This window comes from Pantherophis guttatus, chromosome 5 (assembly GCF_059756535.1).
Source record: "Pantherophis guttatus breed Tessera chromosome 5, ASM5975653v1, whole genome shotgun sequence".
Classification (NCBI taxonomy): Eukaryota; Metazoa; Chordata; class Lepidosauria; order Squamata; family Colubridae; genus Pantherophis; species Pantherophis guttatus.
The window spans coordinates 80641369-80665400 of NC_142067.1; the positions used below are offsets into that span (position 1 = coordinate 80641369).

Consider the following 24032-nt stretch of genomic DNA (forward strand, 5'->3'; position numbering starts at 1 on the left):
AATACATCGACATAAAAATCTCTTGCCTTCTAAATTGTATTGAGACGATATCATTCTCCTGAGTAATTCACCATCAATCTGGCTGGAACCTCCCATCTATACTATATCTGACGATTTCTCAATTCATCCACTAGAAATGCATAGTCTTTTTTAGCTCTCAACATTTTAGGGGGAATTTCCTTGAATACTGCAACCTCCTGTCCTGCCACTTGTAGTTTGTTTTTGTAAGAAGCTTGTAAGATCCCATTTCTTATCTTCCTGGTAACAAAGTAGATCACAATATCTCTTGGTAGTTGTCTTTGCCTGGCAATCCATGAATTAACAAGATAAATTTTATCAATTTGCCAGTCACACTCTGCTTTGGACTCTCCAGTTAACTGTGCAAGAGCTTCTGCAAAAATCTCTTTCAAATTTTCCTGATTATTTTCTTTTAAGCCTCTTACCCTCAAAGCAAATTCCATCGCCCTATATTGTGTCATTATAAGTTCTGCCTCTGTCTTGTCGATCTTGATTTGAGCTTCATCCACTTTAACCTCCACATTCACATTAGATTGATTAATTTCTTCAATCTTTTCCTCCAACGATGTAACATGACCCACCAAACCCTGAAATGCTTCCACAATGTCTTCTCTTATTTCTTGATTATAGGTTTGGATTAGGTCCTTAATTGCTGTCATTTCCTCAGAGACATATTTAAATGCAGATGTGATTTTTTTTCTTGCAATTCAGAGGCTTGTACCTTTAAGGCACCTTGAAGAGCCTCCAGTGTCAATACTTGCATTTGTGGTTGTGCTTGTGTATCCACTGGGGCCAGCAAAGACTGCAGTTTAGGAGTTTGAGCAGGAGAACTTCCAGCGCTTTTTGGAATGCCTGTTTTTGTCTGTTTTGAAGCCATTCCCAAATTGTAATTTTCAACAACCAACCCACTAAGTCAGTAAATATTTTAATCTTGATCTTTAACCAATAATATGTCTTATTAGTAAGTCAATACTTTATTCTTTTAGTCCCAGAGTCTTAATTCTTTAAAGCAATGTCCATTAGAGTTAAACGGGGCTGACAGCTTTCAACTTTTTCCCATTCTCATCAGACCAAGAAAGAAACAATATTCAGCTGGAGTTAAAATTTGATACTTGCGGTTATAATGTCTCCTGTCTTTGCTCTGCCTGCTTTTAATCCAAATTTGTTAAAAAGTTGCTTGCAGGGATGGTCGCGGCGTCTTGTTCTGCATGAAGCAGACATGTCCTGGATTCAGAGCTCTACCACGTTCCTGGGGAGCTCTCACCCTTTGAGCTCCAGGATTGTTCCTGGAGCTCTTGGGGAGCTCTACCCGCACCCGGCTGCTCTCTTTCCCCTCTTTTCCCGAGGGGAAAGTTTCCAAGCCGCTAGACAACTGATTTTCACTGTTCTAGCAGCTTAACGAAGTCTCGGGGCTAGCACTCCCAAAGGAGCGACCGCCAACACCTGCGGAGGCGTTTTATTCCATCAAGCGGGCTTGGCCTGATCTCTTCCCTTTTTAAATATGTAAATTTTAACCTGTTTTTAAATTATTGGGGTATTTTAATTTGTCTGGGCCAAAAAGTTTAATTTGATTTTATCGGGTTTTTAAATTTTGTGTATTTATGTATTTTATTGTTGGCTGTTCACCGCCCTGAGTCCTTCGGGAGTAGGGCGGTATACAAATCAACTAAACTAAACTAAACTAAACTAATTTAAAATTAAATTAATTTTATGTTTGACGAGATTTAACTTTTCTTTAATTATTTTATTGTGGGGTTCTTTCTGCAACTCATTCATGTGTTCTGAGTTCTGTTAATAAATTGGTTCTTATCTGTTGTTTGTCTTTGTTTTTCTTTGCCATATATGCGATAGTAAGGCCTCTTATATAGGCTTTGGCTGTGTCCCATAGGTTTTGGAGTGAGGTTTGCTCTTTCATGTTTATCCAGAAAAAAGTAATCATTTCTTTCTCGATCATTTGTGAGTATTCCTTATCTTTTATTATTTCATTGTTCATCGTCCACCTTCGTTTTCGATATCCTTTCCATACTACTGTTATTGGATTGTGATCTTCCCAGGTATTTGGTGATATTTCAATGTCTTTTATCTCTTTCCTAAATTCTGAAGTCATCCAGACCATATCTATTCTAGACCACGATTAATGTGGGCTAGAATAGAATGTGTATTGTTTTGCTTGTTTGTTCACCTCTCTCCATATGTCATATAATTGTATTTCATCTGCCATGTCTTTGAATGTATCTGGAAGTGTTTTTTTCCTAGTTTTGTTCTTTTTATTGCTCTGGTAGTCTTTTTCGGTGTCTATAATCGTGTTAAAATCTCCTATAATACAGATATTCTCGTATTCCAAATCTTGGAATGTTGATTGAGGTCATTTTTAATTCCCGTTTCATTCTTGTTTTCTATCTGTTCGTTGTTCTTAGACTTCTTGTGTTTCTTGTAATTACTTGTGTTTTTTCCCTCGCTCCCTCTCTTTCAATTCTTTCTCTCTCCAATCTTCTTTTTTCCTCTTGCTCTTTTTCTACTTCTTCTGTTTGGTGTTCCTCCTGGCTCTTATTTTCTAATTCTTCTCTGCTCTCCTGTTCCTCTTCTAACACAAAGTACTGGTCAAAAAAATCTTGCACTTTTTCCAAACTGTCGATCTTGTATTTCTTTTCTTGCCAGGAAATCAGTAGCCCTTCCGGTATCAGCCAGCGGAACATTATTTTATATTTGTTTAGCTGTGATGTTAAGAAGTTGTAGTTTTTCCTTTGGTCTCTTATCCTTCTTGGGATTTGCTTGAGAGTCATTATTTCCTTTCCCTTATATACGATTGCCCCTTCTCTCATCTTCCTATAAACTTCTTCTTTTATGGATTTTTTTGTAAATCGAATATGTGTCTCCTTTGGCAGCTTGTGCCTGCACGCATAATTTGTGTGGACTCTGTAAATTTCATCCATGTCTCTTCGAACGTCTTCTTTATCTCTCTGGGTTGCTTCTGCTAATATCCCTGTCATTAATTCTCCTAAATCTTCATCTTTTTGTTCCTCTACATTCTGGAACTTGAGGTAAAAAGATGCTTTCTCCATCTCTAAGTATGTTAATGACTCTTCCAATTCTTTATTAATTGACACTTGGTTTTGCTCCATCCTTTTCATTCTCTTGTCCGTTTGTTCCATTTTTTTCCTCCACTTTTTCGATCCTTTGTTCATTTTCCGCAATATTCTGCTGTATTTTTCCAATCTTATTTTCCAATCATCCATTTTCTTGATGTTATCTTTTATTTCTCGCACGTCTATCCTCAATTCTTCATGATTCTTTCTTGTTTCTTCATGGTTTTTTGCTCTGGACTCTTGAGTTTTATTCATTCCTTCTTGTATCATTGCTAGCACCGATTGGATATTTTGCATATTGAAGGTGGAGGTTGTCTTTTCTTTCTCCGCCCCTAACATAGTGTCAACTGACCTTTGCTGCGCAGAAGATGCTGAGAGTGTCATCTGATTTGAGGCTATTTTCTTATTTATCTTGGTAATCGTTAATGAACCTGTGGTTGCCATTTGTACTCTTTGTATTACTTTTTTCCAAAATTTCATATACTGGTTTACTGTTGAGATCTTTGTATTTATATATCTATATTAATATTTAACTTATAAAGTATAAGGATCCTAAGATTATAGCCAATAGGAGTAATATTATAACTTTATCTATATTAATACTTTTGTCTCCTTAATAGATGTTTCTTTAGTATATTTATTTATTATATTTCTATACCGCCTTTCTCCCGTAGGACTCAAGGCGGTGTACAGTCAAGAAAAATATAGACACACAAACATCATAAAATTGCTAATTAAAATTATTACTTAGTTTGGTCAATTAAATAAAACCCAGAATTAGATAACATTTAAAAAATCATTCACATGTTCGTATGTTTAGCCCCGCCTGTTGGAACATCAGGGTTTTGAGGGCACGGCGGAAAGCACGGAGATCAGGGATATTCCGTATCTCCGGGGGCAGTTCATTCCAAAGGGTTGGAGCCCCCACAGAGAAGGCCCTCCCCCTGGGAGTCGCCAGTCGACATAATTTGACTGACGGTACCCTGAGTAGTCCCTCCCTGTGAGAACGAACTGGTCAGTGGGAGTCTATTGGTGGCAAAAGACAGTCTCGTAGGTACCCAGGTCCTAAGCCATGGAGCGCTTTAAAGGTGATAACTAACACCTTGAATCACACCCGGAAGACCACCGGGAGCCAGTGCAGCTCGCGTAGGAGAGGTGTTACATGGGCGTAACGAGCTGCGCCCATAATCACCCGCGCGGCTACGTTCTGGACCAGTTGAAGCCTCCAGGTGCTTTTCAAGGGGAGCCCCATGTAGAGAGCATTACAGTAGTCCATACAGGAGGTAACTAGGGCATGAGTGACCGTGAGCAAGGCATCCTGATCCAGAAAGGGACGCAACTGGCGGATCAGGCAAACCTGATAAAAGGCACCCCTGGCCACAGCCGTCAAATGATCTTCTAAAGATAGCCGTGAATCCAGGAGGACACCCAAGTTGCGGGGCCTCTCTGTGGGGAGCAAGATCTCATCCCCTATTGTCAGTGATGGTACCAGCTGACTATACCGGGACGCCGGAAGCCACAGCCACTCGGTCTTGGAGGGGTTGAGTCTGAGCTTGTTTCTCCCCATCCAGATCCGCATGGCCTCCAGGCAATGGGACATCACAGCAAGGGCATCATTGGGGTGGTCTGGGGTGGAGATGTATAGCTGTGTGTCATCAGCATACTGATGAACACTCACCCCAAAACCACGGATGATCTCGCCTAGCGGTTTTACATAAATGTTGAACAGAAGGGGTGAGAGGACTGACCCTTGCAGCACCCCACAAATAAGGTGCCTCGAGTCGACCTCTGCCCCCCTGCCAACACAAACTGCGAACGGTCAGAGAGGAAGGAGGAGAACCACCAAAGCACGGTGCCCCCTATTCCTAACCCCTCCAGCCGGTGCAGTAAGATACCATGGTTGATGGTATCAAAAGCCGCTGGACCAGGATAGAGGAGCAACCTCTGTCCCGAGCCCTCCAGAGATCATCCACCAATGCGACCAATGCCGTTTCCGTGCTGTATCGTGACCTGAAGCCCAACTGGAACGGATCCAGATAGACAATTTCATCCAGGTATCGGGGTAGTTGTCGCACCACCACACTCTCAACAACCTTCGCAACAAAGCGAAGATTGGAGACTGGACGATAATTTGATAATATAGCCGGGTCCAGGGAAGGCTTCTTGAGGAGGGGCTTCACAACCGCCTCTTTCAAGGCGACGGGAAAGACACCCTCACTCAGAGAAGCATTTATAATCCCCTGGAGCCAGCCTCGTGTAACCTCCCGGGAGGCCAGTACCAACCAGGAGGGACACGGGTCCAATAAACATGTGGCAGCATTAAGCTTGCCCAGAATCCTGTCCATGTCCTCAGGAGCCACAGAATCAAACTCTTCCCAGATAACACTTTCAAGACCTGCCCCCGTCTCCTCCCCTGGATCTACCCAATTGGAGTCCAGGCCTTCCCGAATCTGAGTGACTTTATCATGCAGGAATTGTACAAAATCCTCAGCTCGACCCTTTAAGGGATCTTCCCGTACCCCACCTGAAGTAGGGAGCGGGTCACCCTAAACAGCGCAGCTGGGCGGTTCTCTGCAGATGCAATAAGAGCGGAGAAGTAGCTAGACTTCGCCGCTCTTATCGCCACTAGGTAGGTCTTAATATAAGATCTCACCTGTGTTCGGTCAGATTCAGATCGGCTTGTCCTCCAATTGCTCTCCAGGCATCTTTTCCGACGCTTCATCTCTCTCAACTCCTCAGAAAACCAAGGAGCTAGACGAGATCGGCATCGGGTCAGAGGCCGCAAAGGCACAACGCGGTCCAAGGCCCCAGTAGCCGCCCTGTCCCAGGCGACCACCAGGTCCTCAGTCGAGTTGTGAGCCAGAGTCTCAGGAAATGGCCCAAGCTCCATCAGGAACCTTTCGGGGTCCATCAGGCGCCTGGGACGGAACCATTTGGTTGGTTCCGTCTCCCTGCGATGGGTGGAAGTGACTTGAAAGTCCATGTGAAGGAGAGAATGATCAGACCATGACAAGGGCTTGATGTCTATATCCCCTATTCTTAGATCATTCAGCCACTGATCAGAGACAAAAATCAAGTCCAGAGTGTGATTCCCCAAGTGGGTGGGGCCTTGAACTACCTGGGTCAGGTCCATGGCCGTCATGGAAGCCATGAACTCCCGAGCCGTCTCCGACATCTCACCAGTGGATGGCAGGTTAAAATCCCTCATAACAAGTCTGGGGGTTTCCACCGCCACCCCGGCTATAATGTCGAGCAGCTCAGGCAGGACTGCTGTTACGTGGCAGGGAGCCAGGTACGCAATCAGTAGGCCCATCTGAATCCCCCGACCCCACTTCACAAGGAGGGACTCACATCCGGCTATCTGAGGAACAGTGGCCTCCCTCGGGCAAAGACTTTCTCTAATGATTGCTGCTACTCCCCCACCCCTTCCCTGAGTCCTTGGCTGATGGAATGCATGGAAACCTGGCGGGCACATTTCCACAAGGGGAACTCCTCCCTCCTGGCCTAACCAGGTCTCCGTAATCCCTGCCAGGTCAGCACCCCCCTCTGAAATAAGATCATGAATGAGGGGGGCTTTATTTACCACTGACCTGGCATTACATAACATCAGCCGTAGACCCAGGGTCTGAGACTCTGAACAACCCGGGAAACGAGCAGTGCTTTGGGGGTCGGAGTGGGCAATCGCTCGTAAACATCGAGTGCGCGCTCCCGAAACATAATATGGCCCCCTGCAGCCATCATATCTGCCCCTCCCACTTACTATACTAATGCCCATCGCTTCATCCCCCTGCATCCTTGTCAGATTTCTGTCCCCATCCTCCCCACCATGATTATCAGACCCATTACCCCTTTCAGTGGATTTATGGATCCCCCCAGATCCATTCCCACAATCTCTCCCAGAACCACATAAAATAGAACTTAAAGATTTATCTAAAAACCCCCAAAGCCGTCGGTTTTTTGCAAACCACCTCTCAGGGTTCCAAAACCCGTCCTCAAGGGCGGCCCTTGATAACTGAGAGGGCCAGACATGCGAGAGGGGGGAATCTCGCAGTGCAAGGAGCTCCGCAGTTGAATACATCAAAGATAGGAGCGAGTTGAAGGAGATGAAGGATCATTTTCTTCTAAGAGTGTTAGAGATGGTTAAGACAGGTAATTTAAAATAAGGGAGGAAATAGATGTAAAAGGGAGACCAGTATGTTACAAATGTCAATACATCGGAACATCATCGCCCTCTCACGACGATGGGAAGTCTTGTGGTTGTAGTAAGTCCATCCAAAGGAGGTGGGGATAGAGGTCTCAAAGGGACGTTCTCTCACAGCGACCAAACCATTTGAAACAAACAAAGAGAAGGTGGTCTATCTCCCCATACTCCAAGACTCTCAATGTCTGTATCTCCTCCAGTCCTGATACCAGGGATGGCCGAGGATTAGATCAAAAAAGTAAGGCAGAGCCACTGGACAAAGTATTTAGGGTTAAATAATCAGGGTAATCTTGGGGAATAGGTGGTAAATAAAGCTGCAGATCGATCTAAGATTGCAAGTTAACGCTGAGTGGTCGTAATAGATCTAGATCTGATAAAGGAGAGAGGGACAGTTGAGGGGGAGAGTAAGTCATCATCTCCTGTTTGTAATCCTCAGTCCCTATCCATCACCTTGCTCAGGCTACTTAGTTCAATTAGTTTAATAAGTCCTCAGAGTTTCAAGAAAGAGGAGTGCAACAGATCCCTAGAGGTTGAAGGGATCCTAACATTTATAGCCTTTGCAGCATTGCCCTCTCCTCTATTAACAACGAGGGCTTCCTTGCAGCCTCCTGGTGTTGCCGTCGCCATCGCTGCCATTAGCGCCATTCCCCTCGCCATTGTGGTAACCCCCCTTGCCATAGATATCATCGCTGCCGTGTTGCTACATGCAGCACCTATTAGCCCAGGCATCATTATCAACACCCTATCCGGAGTCGCTGTTGCCACCGTCTCGCCAACCATTTCATCAGCTGTATTAGACTCAGTGGTTGACCCGGTCATGACAGCCAGGCTTTGATGTTGACATTCTCCCCACCGCCCTCAGTCTTTTTACTGACAAACAGCTGATCTTCGGGCTCGGCTCGGGTTTTATCCTTGGGCTCCATCCACAGCTCTATTGAGCCGAAAATACCTCAGCTTGCTGGGAGGGGGGTCTGTGGGTGGTTAATTGACTCCCACACTCTTGAAAATGTCGAAACATCTCCCTCCTAGCCTCGGAGTTTCAGCTCTGAGCTGCCATTTTGTTTTGCAACTGTCAACGGAATTCCATATAATATAATAATATATAATATATATTATTATAATGTATAATAATATAATCCTATTTCTTTATCACACAATCAATCTTTCTGTATAGGTTTCTGTATACTTATTCACAGTTTTAAATATATTCTAAATTTCAACTTTTCAATATCCTTATGTAAGGGAAAAGAAAAATAAAGGGGGAGATGAGGGAAAAATTTAAAGTTTCAGCAATTCATTAATTTGTTCTTACTATAATTGATTACTATACTTGATATATTTAATACAATATATATAATAAATCTAAGTTAGTGAATATATAATTCTAGACGTGTAAGATAAAAAACTGGATAATTAGGTAAATCACTGAATAGATACAAAGCTAAGATATAATTAATATATATAACAGTCTAAACAGTATGTCTTAGTCAGTTTCTTCTTAATGATTAATAAATAACTCTAGTCAAACTTAAACAACTATATTATACTTCACTGGTTATTATTCTCCTTCTGTTTTGCTATCTTCTTTCACTCTTGCATCATTCCATCTTCTTCTCTCTATCAGTTGTTTTTAATGTCCTTTGTTTTAAGTGTCCAAATGTCCAACAATCAAGGTATCCAAATCAAAATGTCCCAGAGAAGCACTTTAATAAAATTAGTTCAGTTCTTCCAAATTGTTAATTTCCCAAAAAATGTTCTATATATCACTCTGTTATTAACTCTGCTGTTCTGATGTCCATTGCAAGTCAATCGTCTAGTCACTGTCTCCATTTATAATGAAATCCGTCGGTCTCAACGTCCTCTTTCCTTTGGATACCGTCTTTTTCCACAAAACAGTTTATTTTAAAGTTTAAATTTCTTCCAAGTCCACTTTCTAGCTGCGAATATTATAAATTCCTGTATCGTCCGTTCGTTTGACTTTCCCGCTGTCAAAATCACCTCTCGCCCCTCGCTTCTTCTTCTAATCTTCACCTTCTCTGACCTCTCTCTCCACGCTGACAATTCTAGTCCTGAACACTTTCCTCTATGAAATTAGTTTGTTTTATAATCCACAACTCTTTTAATGGTATTTCTTCTGGAGTCTCTCCTGTTCCGCCTCCCTGTCACTTTCTGCGTTGTCATTGTCAAGTTAGCTTTTCCGCTCCACTCATTGTTTCATTGCCGCTTGTCTGGCTGCCGTTTTGCCGCTTGCTTGGAGTCTCACTCTCTCCCGTTTCTTTTCGCACTCTATGACTGTACCACCTCCGATTTTCTCGTTCTCCTTTCTGTTCTTCTACTGATGTCTTCTCTTGTTAGATTTTCACTTCCCACTATTCGGTTGTCAGCGTTTCAGGCCAGCCAAAATGGCTGGGTTTTTTCCGACTGGAATTAAGAGGTTTCCCCTGAACCTTCGGAGATATTGCTTTTCTGTCTGAGGTCCTCGAGGGTTCCTTTTTTTCCTCCGGGATCAATAGCACCTGGATCGGCTTCCTAGTTGGAAATATTGGAACTTCAAGAATGGAGCTCCATTCTCTTCGTTCCTGGCATGATGACATCACCGCCGGAAATCAGAGCTTGTCTACTTTCAGACTGGCCCTAACTATTCCCTAGGAAAGAACAACCATTGACTGCATAGGTTTTAGAGAAAAGGTACTTTTACTAAAGATGCTGAGTGCAGCTTGGTTGAGACAAGCGCTGAGGAAAAACTGTATGAAAATCGTACATTGAAAGCAATCCCCAGTGTCCAAAACCCTTCCCCCTGGGAGAGCAGTCCAATCAGGTCTTGTTCCAATGTTTTGGGAACTCAGTGCCTCAGGCACTGGTGTAAATTCCTTTCCCAAGATGGGCATCCTTGAAGCTTGGCAGATGACTCAGTTTGGCACTTCTGGTTCCTGTTAGTATCTATAATCCCCAATTTCCTACAGCATTCTTTGACACCTCCAGCACACTTCCCCTCCCCGATGCCCCCTCCTCCCTGGTTATGGCAGTTGCTAACGAACTTCAAAGAAAGCAAAGATGAGCAGCTGACAGCTGAATAGTTTTTTCAGTGTACATAATCTTCAACAAGAAGACTATGTACACTGAAAAAAGTCTTCAACAAACCTGCTTTGCTCAATGACTACAATCGCAGGACTACCAGTTGTGGTCATTAAGCAGTCGCACAAGATGTTGAGCAGAGTGCAGGGGTGCTTCATGGGGTGGGAGAGGCCCTGGGAGGCCCGATGCAGGCTACAGGTCCACTGACATATGGAAACCTGCCACAGCCCTGGACCTGGTCCCTATACCGCCATGCCTGGGAAGCAGATCCCTGGGGAGCTAAAATCTTTGGACAGGCAGCTCTTTGAGCTAATTCCCAGACACAAGAGGGAATCTTTTCAGCAGGTGGCAGCAACTTGTCACATTCTCTGCTGAAAGCATTGACTTTCTGGGGTAGACAGCAGAGAAGATTGGAAATGGCAATCCTGTGAACATGGGGCACTTGGCAATCAGTTGTAAGTATGAACAGATTGCCTAACACCTAGAGCACTATTATGTGAGTGGCAAGAGGATTAGTGTGATGTTTTCTAATGGTTGGAACTACTTTACTGGCTATAAAGCACTCTTTCTGATATGCTGTTATTTCCAAATACTGTTAAGTGAATGGTTGTACGTCAAGGACTATTTGTATCTGACAACATATGTCATTCAAATGACTTTAGTGAATTGAAGCTGGATTTGTTTCCTTCTCCTCTGATCTAGCTTTAAATAGAATTAACATAGATCAGTAATTCAATTCTCAAAGCATAACGCTATACATGAGAATTAATCAGCACAGCATGAGGTCTTTCATAGGATGTCTTTATATTTCTGAGGAAGTACACAGAAATGAGATAGTTGCAACATGATATCTTCAGATTATTCATTGGTCCATCTAGTCCAGTGTAATGCATTGATTGGTAGCATTTTTCCAGGCTCCAAGGCAAGAGTTTTCAAATGCTACTAGAGTTGCCAGATAATACAGTACTTGCTGTCATAATCCTTTTAATTCCTCCTAAATGATATGATTAACATACATGTTCTGATATTTTGTATATTGTAGTAAATCTATTAAGAAGTTTACTTTATGGTTGGCAATTTAACACCTGATGATATGGTCCATACCCAGGTACTAAGATAACAGTCATAGTATGGGATAGTATAAAATTGGTCATGAGACTTTGAGCTTGAGTCATTGGATTTTCTCAACTCAATATACCAGGGGTGAAATGTAAAATTCGTTACTACTGGTTCTGTGGGCGTGACTTGGTGGGGGGAGGGGGGTAATATGACTGGGTGGGCGTGGGCAACTTTTTTTTCTTTTTAACATTTCAAAGCATTTATTCTAATGCTTTGAAAAGCCTCTGCCGATCAGGCAACTCAGCTGGGATCGTCAGAGAGGCTTTTTAAAAAATGCCTCTCTGCCGATCAGGCAACTCAGCTGGGATCATCAGAGAAGCTTTTTAAAAAATGTTTTGAAAAGCCTCTCTGACGATCCCAGCTGAGCTGCGCGATCATCAGAGGCTTTTTTTTTTACTTTTAAAAGCATTTTTTCGTCAGAAGAGGTTGTAGAAAAAATGCTTTTAAAAGTAAAAAAAAAAAGCCTCTGATGATCATGCGACTCAGCTGGGCATGGGGGGGGGCGTGCAGGGATTTTTGCTACCGGTTCTCCAAACCACCCACCACCATCGCTACCGGATCAGGCGATCCGGTCCGAACCAGAAGCATTTCACCCCTGCAATATACCCTCAAACCTTTAAGGTTAACATTTGTGGAGGAGAGAATCATTTACTGTACAGGTGAAACTCGGAAAATTAGAATATCGTCCAAAAGTTCATTTATTTCAGTAATGCAACTTAAAAGGTGACTCATTACATGCAAAGCGAAATAGTTCAAGCCTTGATTTGTCATAATTTTGATGATTATGGCTTAAAGCTCATGAAAACCCCAAATTACCAATCTCAGAAAATTAGAATATTGTGAAAAGGTTCAATATTCTAGGCTGAAAGTGTCCCACTGTAATCAGCTAATTAAGCCATAACAACTGCAAAGGGTTCCTGAACCTTTAAATGGTCTCTCAGTCTGGTTCAGTAGGAATCACAATCATAGGAAAAACTGCTGACCTGGCAGTTGTGCAGAAAACCATCATTGACACCCTCCATAAGGAGGGAAAGCCTCAAAAGGTAATTGCAAAAGAAGTTGGATGTTCCCAAAGTGCTGTATCAAAGCACATTAATAGAAAGTTATGTGGAAGGGAAAAGTGTGGAAGAAAAAGGTGCACAAGCAGCAGGGATGACCGCAGCCTGGAGAGGATTGTCAGGAAAAGGTCATTCAAAAGTGTTGGGGACTCTCACAAGGAGGGGACTGAGGCTGGAGTCAGTGCATCAAGAGCCACCACACACAGACGGATCCTGGACATGGGCTTCAAATGTCATATTCCTCTTGTCAAGCCGCTCCTGAACAACAAACAACATCAGAAGCGTCTTACCTGGGCTAAAGAAAAAAAGAACTGGTCTGTTGCCCAGTGGTCCAAAGTCCTCTTTTCTGATGAGAGCAACTTTTGCATCTCATTTGGAAACCAAGGACCCAGAGTCTGGAGGAAGAATGGAGAGGCATACACTGCAAGATGCTTGAAGTCCAGTGTGAAGTTTCCACAGTTGATTTGGGGAGCCATGTCATCTGCTGGTGTTGGTCCACTGTGCTTCATTAAGTCCAGGGTCAACACAACCGTCTACCAGGAGATTTTGGAGTATTCCATGCTTTCTTCCGCAGATGAGCTTTATGGGGATGCTGACTTCATTTTCCAGCAGGACTTGGCACCTGCCCACACTGCCAAAAGTACCAAAACCTGGTTCAATGACCATGGGATTACTGTGCTTGATTGGCCAGCAAACTCACCTGACCTGAACACCATGGAGAATCTATGGGACATTGCCAAGAGAAAGATGAGAGACATGAGACCGAACAATGCAGAAGAGCTGAAGGCTGCTATTGAAGCATCCTGGTCTTCCATAACACCTCAGCAGTGCCACAGGCTGATAGCATCCATGCCACGCCGCATTGAGGCAGTAATTGATGCAAAAGAGGCCCAAACCAAGTACTGAGTACATATGCATGCTTATACTTTTCAGAGGTCCAATATTGTTCTATGTACAATCCTTGTTTTATTGATTTCATGTAATATTCTAATTTTCTGATATTGTGAATTTGGGGTTTTCATGAGCTGTAAGCCATAATCATCAAAATTATGACAAATCAAGGCTTGAACTATCTCACTTTGCATGTAATGAGTCTATCTCATATATTAGTTTCACCTTTTAAGTTGCATTACTGAAATAAATGAACTTTTGCACGATATTCTAATTTTTCAAGTTTCACCTGTATGTCATTTTAAATTCTTGGAGGAAAAGTGGACATCTAGAAAAATATGCTATGTCAAATGGGGCGGCACTAAAAGGTCCTTAGCTGAGATTTGAGATATAATGCATGTTCTAATAATGGAAACCAAACTTCTTTTTTCTTTTGCCATTACAAATTCTATGAAACATTTTGAAAAATATTATTGATTTATATTGTTGCTGTTCCTCAGTGAGCTGGCTGGGGAATTCTGGGAGTTGAAATTTACACTTCTTAAAATTGCTAAGGCTGGGAAACAAAAATGAGACAATATTAAGAAGTTACAATATTCATGTACCATGTTTCAAGACCCTGTCTTATATATATATATATATATATATATATAGGCCTTATTTTTGGAAGGGATGTTATCCACTGACTCACCTCACTTGCATGCATCACCCCCAGCCTCTTTTTCGCTATCAGAAGCCTTCAGGAACTTCTTGGTCCAGCAAGGCTTTCTTCAAGGTCTCTGTAGCTGATAACAGAGCTCCGGATTGATCTAGAGCTCTGATATCGACTACAGAGGCCTTCAGGATTTTACCGCCCTTGGGCCACATCCAGCCCTTTGACTATTCCTGTCCAGTGTGAGGTCAATTGGAAATCAGAAATCAAACATAAATAAGCATGCTGCAGGGGGTGAGAGAAGAAGCCAAGTTGGATCCGACTCTGTGCAGTCACTGTGCACTCCTTCAGTCGGCTGGCGGTCTCAGGAAGGTGAGGAGAGAAAGTACTTTTCTATTCCTGCAAAGTGCTCATCTCTCTCCTGGAGCAGCCTGTGGAGGCAGCGGTGTTCATTAATTGAGGGCACCCAGGCTCGGCCACCCACAGCCACCTCGGTCGAAGTATGGACTTGGGCGAGTGGGGGGAACCACAATTAGGACATATTGGTTTGGCCTTCCACAACAGTTCCAGTTCCTCTTGTGACTCCTTGGGGAAATTAATTGCCCATCCCTGACCTAACAGTTAAGGTACTGGACTTAAAGAGATCATGGATCTTTTCTTAGGCACAGAAACTGACTAGGTGATTTTTTTGCCCAACCTACCCCACATTGCTGTGGGGAAAACAGTTGAAGGGAGCATTATATATGCTGTCTTGAGTTGAACAAAGTAAAAGCAGGATATAAATCCAAAAAAATAAAGAAATAAGCCTCAGTCTTTTATTATCCTTGGTGAGGCAGACAATTTATCCTGCCCATATAAAGCAATAGATGGCTGAATAGCACAATAATCCAAAAAATGGTTTATGGAAAAAAGCATTTAAATAATTAGCTGATTCTCCATTTTTGTGCTGGCTGTCCATTTTGATAAATGCATGGTATTAAATGGGGTAACAGATGGACCTTTGAAATACAAAATAGATGTTTTGTTCTTAAATGTCACATCCCCATAACTAATTAATTTGAAGTACATGAGCTGTTTAAATATTTTAAATAAAGCATAGTTTAATTTTGCTAATTTATATATAGTTAATAAAGCTGTGTTAGCTATGAAATGTTTCAGAGGAACTTTTTCCTTACATGAGCAAAACATCAGTCACATTGGTTTTCAGGTTTCTGAGTGAGACTGGGGGTGGGGAAGTTATGGTGGTTTTAATGAAATGTCCATGCCTTTTCATCTAACCAGCAGTTTCATTTGATAACTTGATGTGGCTATAAATATTAGATCTATACTGTGGATTTAGCTCCTTATTCGATGTTGTTGACAAATTGTGCAAGAAATTCTTGACAGATTTTTAAAAAGAAAGACATATGAAAAGAAAGATTGCATTAACAAGAAAATAGGCTGGGCATGCACTGAATACACAAGGACAGGAATGACTTCTACAAGCATGCATTCTTCTTTGGGGCATCAGAGTGGTGTTTCTGAGAAATTGGTGTTTATGTTGCCTTACAGGATTTATTTTGTCTTTTCTACAGAGATGCAGTAGCCCATCTTCTCCTACTAGTACGTCATCCCTAACTGGCTCAGTTGGACACTCTATTAGCTGGGGTGACCGGCAAGGGCAGTGGCTTCGCAGGAGACGGCTTGATGGTGCCATTAATAGAGTCCCTGTGGGTTTCTATCAGAAAGTGTGGAAGATCCTTCAGAAGGTAATTGGAAAAAGGCAGAAGGCTGAACAATGTTGCTTGATAATATTGCCATTTGGGCTTAATGTGCATTGTTACATTTGGAATCCAACTACTTGGTTTAAAAAACTTTAAAGCAGTCAGTGAAATCTTAGCTAAACTTACTGAAATATTTTGAAATGTGTTTTTCAAATAGTTCTGAATAAAATAAGGACACTTGACCCTTTATTTTAAAATTCAATTTTCAATATTATATATTATATATTTTCTGAAAATATTTTCAGAATATTTTTCTGCTTTTGAGGTTTTTTTTTTTTAAAAAAATATGGTACATCTTCCTGTGAACTAGATAGAACTCATTCAAGCCAAGCATTTGTAGATATACTAAATCACAATTTCAAACACCAGAATTACTTTGATCCATAGCACTTTCATACATTTTTAAAAAATCTTGATCATTCAAGATATCTAAATTAATGTTAAATGTAGAAAGTTAAGAGTCAGAATTTTTTTTTACAATAAATGGAGGAGCGGTGACATATGGAATTGTGAAGGGTTGACACAGGCTTTAAGTTTTTTCACTATTGTCAGCCTGTTTGTAATAATTTGTTGACAGCAGTAAGCTCCTTAAAATGACAGATGTCTTAATGAGAACTTAGTGAAACAAATGAAATGATATGCATTTATTTGTTTGACATTCAAACTTCTCAGGGTAAAATTGAATTTTTAGCAGAATTAACTGAAAATACTCCTTTTTATTCTGGTCTAAAATATTTGGTGCTTGCTAATCTTTTATAAACAGTAATTCCACTAAAATAATCATGATTTTATTATTCATGCAAAAATATCCACTTCTTAATATTCTCAGTGCCATAAAGAACATGTAAAATTTGTTTTATAGATGAAGTGTGAGAGGGAGAGAGGGATGGAGGGGGACAGAGAGAGAGAGAGAGAGAGAGACTGGTTTTCTCTTGCAAAACTGTGCTTTTCATGGAGAATTCCAGATTCAATGCATTAGTTACATCAGATAGTAGCACTTAGCTAAATTTGATTGATTCTCTTCCCTCCCCAAAAGACTCTCTTCCCTTCTCAGTAGCCCTTGGATTACAGACCACCAAAAACCCCAAGGGCTGGAGGCTAAACTAAGAAATCCAAGATTCCAGAAGAATTTATGGCAAATCTCTTTTCTTAAAAAAACTGAATTGAGATGCCCATGTAATTAGTCTGGTATGAAAATGTTTTCTTTGAAAGTTATACTAAATCAGTGTTAAATTTATTGGTGACATTAACTAATCCTAGAAAGAACTTAAACCAACCTTCATCTTAACAAATTCCTGTAATTAATTTACATACTAGTTTGTTTTATTGTTTTTATAGTAAAGCAGTGTTGTTTTTCTAGTGTCATGGACTGTCTATTGATGGGTATGTCCTTCCATCCTCAACCACAAGGGAGGTAAGAGAAACTGTTTCGTTTTATCATAGAGACAATCTGGTATACGGAAGCCTAGTATAGCATGAGGTAAAATGAGATAATGCCAAATTCTGTGTTTCCCCGAAAATAAGACCCTGCCTTATATTTTTTTGAACCCTGAAATAAGCGTTTGGCCTTATTGCCATGCGCTCAAAAGCCTGATTGGGCTTATTATCAGGGGATATCTTATTTTGGGGGAAACAGGGTACTTTTGGTGCTTGCAGTTAATAGCAGTGGTTTGCTAATATTGAAAAGTGTGTATCTCTGAATCCTACTCAGTCCATTATTTACCTATTTTGGATTAAGAGGTCAAGTGAAAAAAATAATTGGTTCAAAGCACATTGAATGCTAACAACTGTCTCTTGAAATGATAGCATGGTAATTTTTTTAAGATTAGCACTCAATATACCTAAAGAACCACATCTCTTTTTTGAATTACTGTATTCAGATGGTCCTTGATGAGAAACTAATAAGTTGTGAATAAATAAATTAAAACTTAGAATCCAATCCTAGGCATATTAATTTAGATAGACTTATTCCCACAAGGTTGCTATCAGCCGGATCTCCAGCATGGGGTTCAACTTTGTTGCATGCTTGCTATCAGCTGCCATAGTAACAGGGAGGGGGGGGCATGACATTTGGGTTGTGGAAGTGATCTGGTGAGGTGAAATCCCATCTGAACTGAAAGGGAGGTTTGCTCTCAAGAATTATTGCACTGCTGAGTGGAGTTGTTTACACCCTGCCAAGGCCAACCATCCTAGGACTGCAGATGGGTAAAATACCTGAAGATGAGCTTCACACAACATCATACTGGATGTTGATTGGACCCTCAGCGCTGGACCCTGGGAGGAAGGATTTGGGGAAACTTTCAGTCAATAACTTTCGTGCATTTTGAATCAGATCTTGCCTTGTTTTCGCTGCTATCATTTCAAACTCACTAAAAATACCTCTCTATCTCAGTAGAGTTGGGTGTTTTCTTTCATGGGTTTTGAACGAAGGCAGTTGCAGCAATTGTTACACATAGTTATGAAGCAAATTTATTTTTCTTAAAGTTATGTCATAAAACTAAAATGTATTAACATTTTATTTTATTTAGTAAGGTATAAAAAACTTGCAGTGTATTTCATCGATAATAATTTGGCATTTCCTATTTTTAGTACTGCTGTGTTTTCTGCTCTTGAAAAAAAAATTGGGTTTCTTTCCTTTGCCTGCTACTTCCTGAGGAGAAGAAAAAAAGAGGCAGGGAGGAGAATCCATTGCTAGCTGTATGCTTTGAGCAGCTCAGTTCTTGCCAAGGGTTCTTAATTATGGCTTCATGTCAAATGCTAATTTTAGCAACGAAATTTATTTGTCCAGTTTTTAGTAAGAAAAATGGAAAGTTAGTTGTTGTCTAGGGTCATAGAAGCAGTTTTCACACTAGTAAAATACAAACCATTATAACACCAAGGGTAAGGGGAAAATATAGCAGTAAGGAAGAACCTATGTATATTGTGAGGATTAAACTACACTATATGTAATGAAAATACAAAAAAAAAATTAAAGAAAAAAAGAAGATCCAGTAGTATTCATTTAGAATCAATTCAGAATTAACAATGCTTAAGTTTATGTGGAAACATTGCTTCCTCTAACCATTTTTAGAAGATAAAGGCTTTTTAAAAAAATATACCACAGTCTGTTATCCTGAATCACTTCCTTAGTGTCAGGAAAATAAGTATCCTTCATTTTTATATTAGATTATCCATTTTGCTAAGTCCTAGGCTCAACAGAGCCAAAGTTCTTCATAAAATACAAATTCTGTATGTTAGGAATATAGTTTACTATCTTTTATCTTTAAATATTATATTTATTTCCAAAATGAACTTAATATGTTCTATGATTTGAAACCAAAATTAATTTATAGCTGGAAAAGGCCAATTCATATGAGTGAAAAAACTCTCAAATTTCTCACAATGCTAGTGGAGGAGGAGGAGGAGGAGGAGGAGGAGGAGGAAGAAGAAGACGAGGAGAAGAAAGAAAGAAAGAAAGAAAGAAAGAAAGAAAGAAAGAAAGAAAGAAAGAAAGAAAGAAAGAAAGAAAGAAAGAAAGAAAAGAAAAGAAATCTGGTCCACTTCTTTTAAAAATATTTTTGAAGTGCCAAGAATTTCTAGATTAATATATCTGGGCATACCACTCCTGCCTTGTAAGCAGTAGACAGGACTCTGCTGAAGAAATGTCCAAGTGCAATGTCACTGTTTACAATTTTATATGGTTTCTATAGTTTTTCTTCTGAAACTCCATTTTAACTTTTTTTTTAAAAAGGAGCGAGCAGTTCCTTGCTAGGGTTATATCTGTCTTTCCTTCCTCACCCACAGATGTCTGTTGCCTGTTTCCCAAACAGAGTAGCAATGTACACAAGATACACCATGCTGCTTCTTTTTTTCCCCAACCAATCATGCTTTAGATGGAGCAAGAATCCACCACGCGGCAAAAGTAATTTCCAACCATTATCTACCAGGGTGCTAGTTTATTTGTACACTTGCAGAAAAAGAACTAAAAACAGTGACGTGCTTTGGCATCTTTCTTGTCTTGATAATATAAATGTGTGATGATAAATTAGGGAAGATTTGAAAATTCTGGAATCAATTTAACAGAACTTGGCAGAATTCAATTTTGTTCTATAATAGGAATCAAATCTAATAAACCTAAATGATTCCATGTGACTTTTTAACATTTTTCTGACACAAATTAGATTGCTTGGGTTTGTTTGCAATGATGAGGTGTTACCTGTCACTATTCTGACAGTATTCTGACAAACTCTCAATTTATTTGATTTTGAGGTTGTTTCTCCTTTCTCCTCACTATATAAATGTAAATCACAAACTAATTTTAGTCCTCTTTTTAAATATTTTTTATTTTTTACAGAAATGCTCCAAAATAAATTTTACTGATTCATCATAGCCCTTTCCCTGGTATTTTTTTGTATAAGAGATGTTGCAATAAAGTCACTTGGATAAGTTTTTATAGAACATATTCTAAATTAAATCCAGTTCTTAATTATCCTGAGACTGCAGGAAACTTATATATAGCACTCACACCACCTAAAGTAAGTGAAAGTTGCAACTGTATATACATCTGTGCTCTATGAATGCCAAAATTTCCCAGGTTTCTTCTCAAGAAAGATAGTGTTTGTTTCTCTTTCTGTTCACATGCAGTCCTATTCAACATGAAAAGCACCATATATTGTATATCCTTAGGCTTCTGCTATCAGTGGAATATATGCTTAGGGTATATGGGATGGAGATGATCTATCCCTTGTCTCCTTCCTGGAATCTAAGGTACTTTCAAGTGCAGTTCTAGTATCACTGACATCATTCAAACATTATTTTAGAAGTTTCAGTGATGTCATTCTTGTTAGTCTTATTCTCTTTCTCCCTTTTTCCTACCAATATCTTATTTTCTTATAGATGACTGCTTGTGAAATTAAGTTTGCTGTCCATGTGGAATCAGTGCTGAACCATGTACCCCAGCCTGAATACAGACAGTTATTAGTGGAGGCCATCCTTGTACTGACCCTATTGTCAGAAATAGATGTGAACAGCATTGGGGGTATAATTCATGTGGATCGGATTGTGCACATAGCAAATGACCTCTTCCTTCAGGAACAGGTAGGTGTAACGGAGGATTTTCTCTTACCTAAAGAGACTTCTAAATGTGTGGGTTGTAGAATTTGGGAGGATTCTTGGGTAGGAGGTCCATAGAAGAGTCCCCATTTTTATACACCCTATTTGTTCACTGTTAATACCCATTTGCTTGCCCAATCCTGAGGGCAATCTACAGAGAGGTGACTAATTGGCAGCTACTTTTCTTGCTTGCATTCTCTCAAGCAAAGCGTTTAATTTAAAAGAACATTTGCCAAATGTCCTTAATAAGTTGAATACTTTAGAAAGGACCTGATTGTGGCAATCTTTAATATCAGCCCTTTCTTTAGAGCTACATTTGGGCTCTTCATTACATCAAAAATCCCTGTAGCTTTAACAGTTTGTATGCACTAATATATAATGGGTTTTGTGGGAATCACCTAAGTAGAACAGGTGATGGTACAAAATATCATAGGCAAATCAGACATGCATGTTTGATTGGGATTTTTAATTTTTTTCTGGATTCTTTAGAGATAATAGAGCAAGCATCCCTGACTTCTGTGACTAGTTTATTTGTGACTGGCTTATTTTAGAGCTTCCATTTATTTATTCGTTTGTTTTGGGGTTTCCTACTTCAAAATGACAGGAAACTGCCATCAACTGTTGGCAAGTTTGATCTTTTTTTTTTCTTTTGAATCAAGTTTTATTGATTTTTTCCCCTCACATTCACCCACATCTTTTTTTGAACAGAGTATTGGCCATTTCTTATCTTATACAATTTTTCAAGTTCAAATATATTTTACTCAATTACAATTTTTGCCAAAATCTTCCTTTTTTCCCTATTTTTTCTTTAATTCATATCTCAATATTTCTATATTTATTTATATAAACAACATCTTCATTCGCTCTCAAATTCTAATTTTCCTTTTTTGTTCACATTTATTCTCTTTTATTTTTTAACAATTTCTTCTTTATCTTCATATATTCATATGTGTGTTTGGGGTTGCCTTTCTTCCATTTCCTCTTTTTTGTTATAAGCAATCTTTCTTTTCAGTCTCTTCCCTCTCCCTCTCTTCCTTCCTTCTTACTTTCTTTGCCTCTTCTCCTGCTCCTTACTACTTCCCCTTTCTTCCTCCTTCTCCTCCTTTCTTCCTCCCTGACTAACCCTCTCTCCTACTCTGATTTCCCCTCCCTTCCTTCCTCCCCTCTCTTCTATCCCCCTCTCTCTTTCCCTTCTCTCCCATCTCTCTACTTCTTCTTCCATCTCTCTCTATTGCTATATAGATTTTCAATTTAATATTTTCACTATGGTGTCCAGGCAAACCCACCTTTCTTTCATTTATTAAATATCTTTCTCAAAATTCTTCTTATCTTTTTAATTGTTAACAATATATATTTATAATTCACATCTTAATCATTTCTAATTGCCCTCAATCTAATTAGTTCTTATTTTAATCTTAATTCATCTTCTTTCCCTTTTTTATTACATTTCAAATATATAGTTTAAAATATTCCAATTTATTACAATTCCCCCAATTAAATTTATTCATATGATTACAACTTATCATTTTATAAACCTCCAACTCTGCACTTAAAAATATGACAATTCTTTCAATTTCTCAAATTTTCAATAGAGCATATTTAAAACATAAAACAAACATAAATCTTATTTCATTTACTTCATACATTAATTAATTAATGTATGAATTAATACAATTTAATTAATACAATTAAGTCACTTAATTGGTATCACTATTTTATCTTTTTTCTAACATTCATTTTATCTGTTAAATCTTACAATTCTAAATTTATTCCCCCTTTCATTTCCTTCTCCCTTTCTTCCTTTCTCCTCTTCTATTTTTTTTCTTTTTCTTTTTCCTTCCTCTTCCTTTCTTTTGTGTTTTAAGATTCTGAGCTCTCCTATTCTGCCCTATATTTCCCATTATTTCTCCTCTCTCTTTCCTTTTTCTTATATTTCCATTGTTAATCCCAGTATACTTGTTTTGTATTTTAAAATAATAAAATCTTTTGTTTTGCCTTTTATTTCCATTATTTCCCATCTCTTTTCCCTCTTTCTTGTACTTCCACTGTAAATCCCAGTGTAATCATTTAATCTTTTTATATTTTTTCTATTCAACCCTCTTTTCCTTCCTTGTTTCTTTTCCTTTTTTCTATATTCCCCATTATTAGTCCCACTGTAATCTTTAAGGTTCCCCCATTTATTATTACAACCTATTTCATTGTTTAATTTTCCATAGTCAGTCTCTTTGTCTTCTTCGTTGTCGATCTCTCTTTCCTGTTTTTCATTGGTTATTTCCTTTTCAGCTTCCATGTATTCTAGCTCAGTCTTAGATTCATCAAGTTTCGATTTTCCATGCAAGATTGTAATCATTTCTTTTATTTCCAAGCACATCATCTTCATCATTTCCTTAAGTTCCTGCGCCATTTTATTCTTTCTGGGTTGATATTGTTCCAATTTAAATCCACATTATAATCCTCCTTTTTTAATCATCAAGTCTAACTGCTTGTAGACACACAAATCCTCCTTAGTTCTCACAGCTCATCATTTTAAAAGTTCAAGGTTTTATTTATTTTTTTCTCACTGCTTCAAAGTTTTCCCTCAAAACAGAAAGTTTAATGTCATACTCTCATTTCTCCTGGAGATGTCTCTCTACAATCCACAATTCCACTCAGCCGGTTAAAAAATATCCATTTTGTTTGTAATTCAAAAAGGAGAAAAGGAAAGTTTTCCCACTTCTTCTTTAACTTTTATATCCAACCAATCTGTTTATAATCCAATCCAAATCTGAAAAGTCCAAATTCCAACTTAACATTTTCATTCATATTCAACTTTCAATCTTTAGTCGGGCTCTCCTATAGAGCACTTGTCACTTCCGTATTTTTTTCTCTGTCAGTTGTCTCCCCTCGTCACTATTTAGCCACTATTTCCACGTAGGGGTAATTCTAAAATTTTCCAATTTTTCTTTTATTACCTGTGAGTTGGCCAATCACTCACCCGGTTCCAGTACTCTGTCCAAATCTTCATTCCTGCACAACACTTATTCCGGATGCTCCGGCTTCATGGCGATTTGCGCTGATCGCTGCCCCCCATCGCGAGAT

The 24032-nt window shown here is 39.5% G+C and overlaps 1 protein-coding gene across 28 annotated transcripts in view; it reads left to right on the forward strand.

The window, feature by feature from the left end:
* Positions 1–24032, forward strand: part of PHKA2 (phosphorylase kinase regulatory subunit alpha 2) — a 238320-nt gene that overhangs the window by 203129 nt on the left and 11159 nt on the right. For all 28 annotated transcript variants that reach the window (XM_034434190.3, XM_034434258.3, XM_034434276.3 and 25 more), the window contains 3 exons: positions 15675–15848; positions 17224–17277; positions 20739–20939. In XM_034434190.3, the coding sequence (XP_034290081.1) occupies positions 15675–15848; positions 17224–17277; positions 20739–20939 (429 nt within the window). The remainder of the gene's footprint in view (positions 1–15674; positions 15849–17223; positions 17278–20738; positions 20940–24032) is intronic.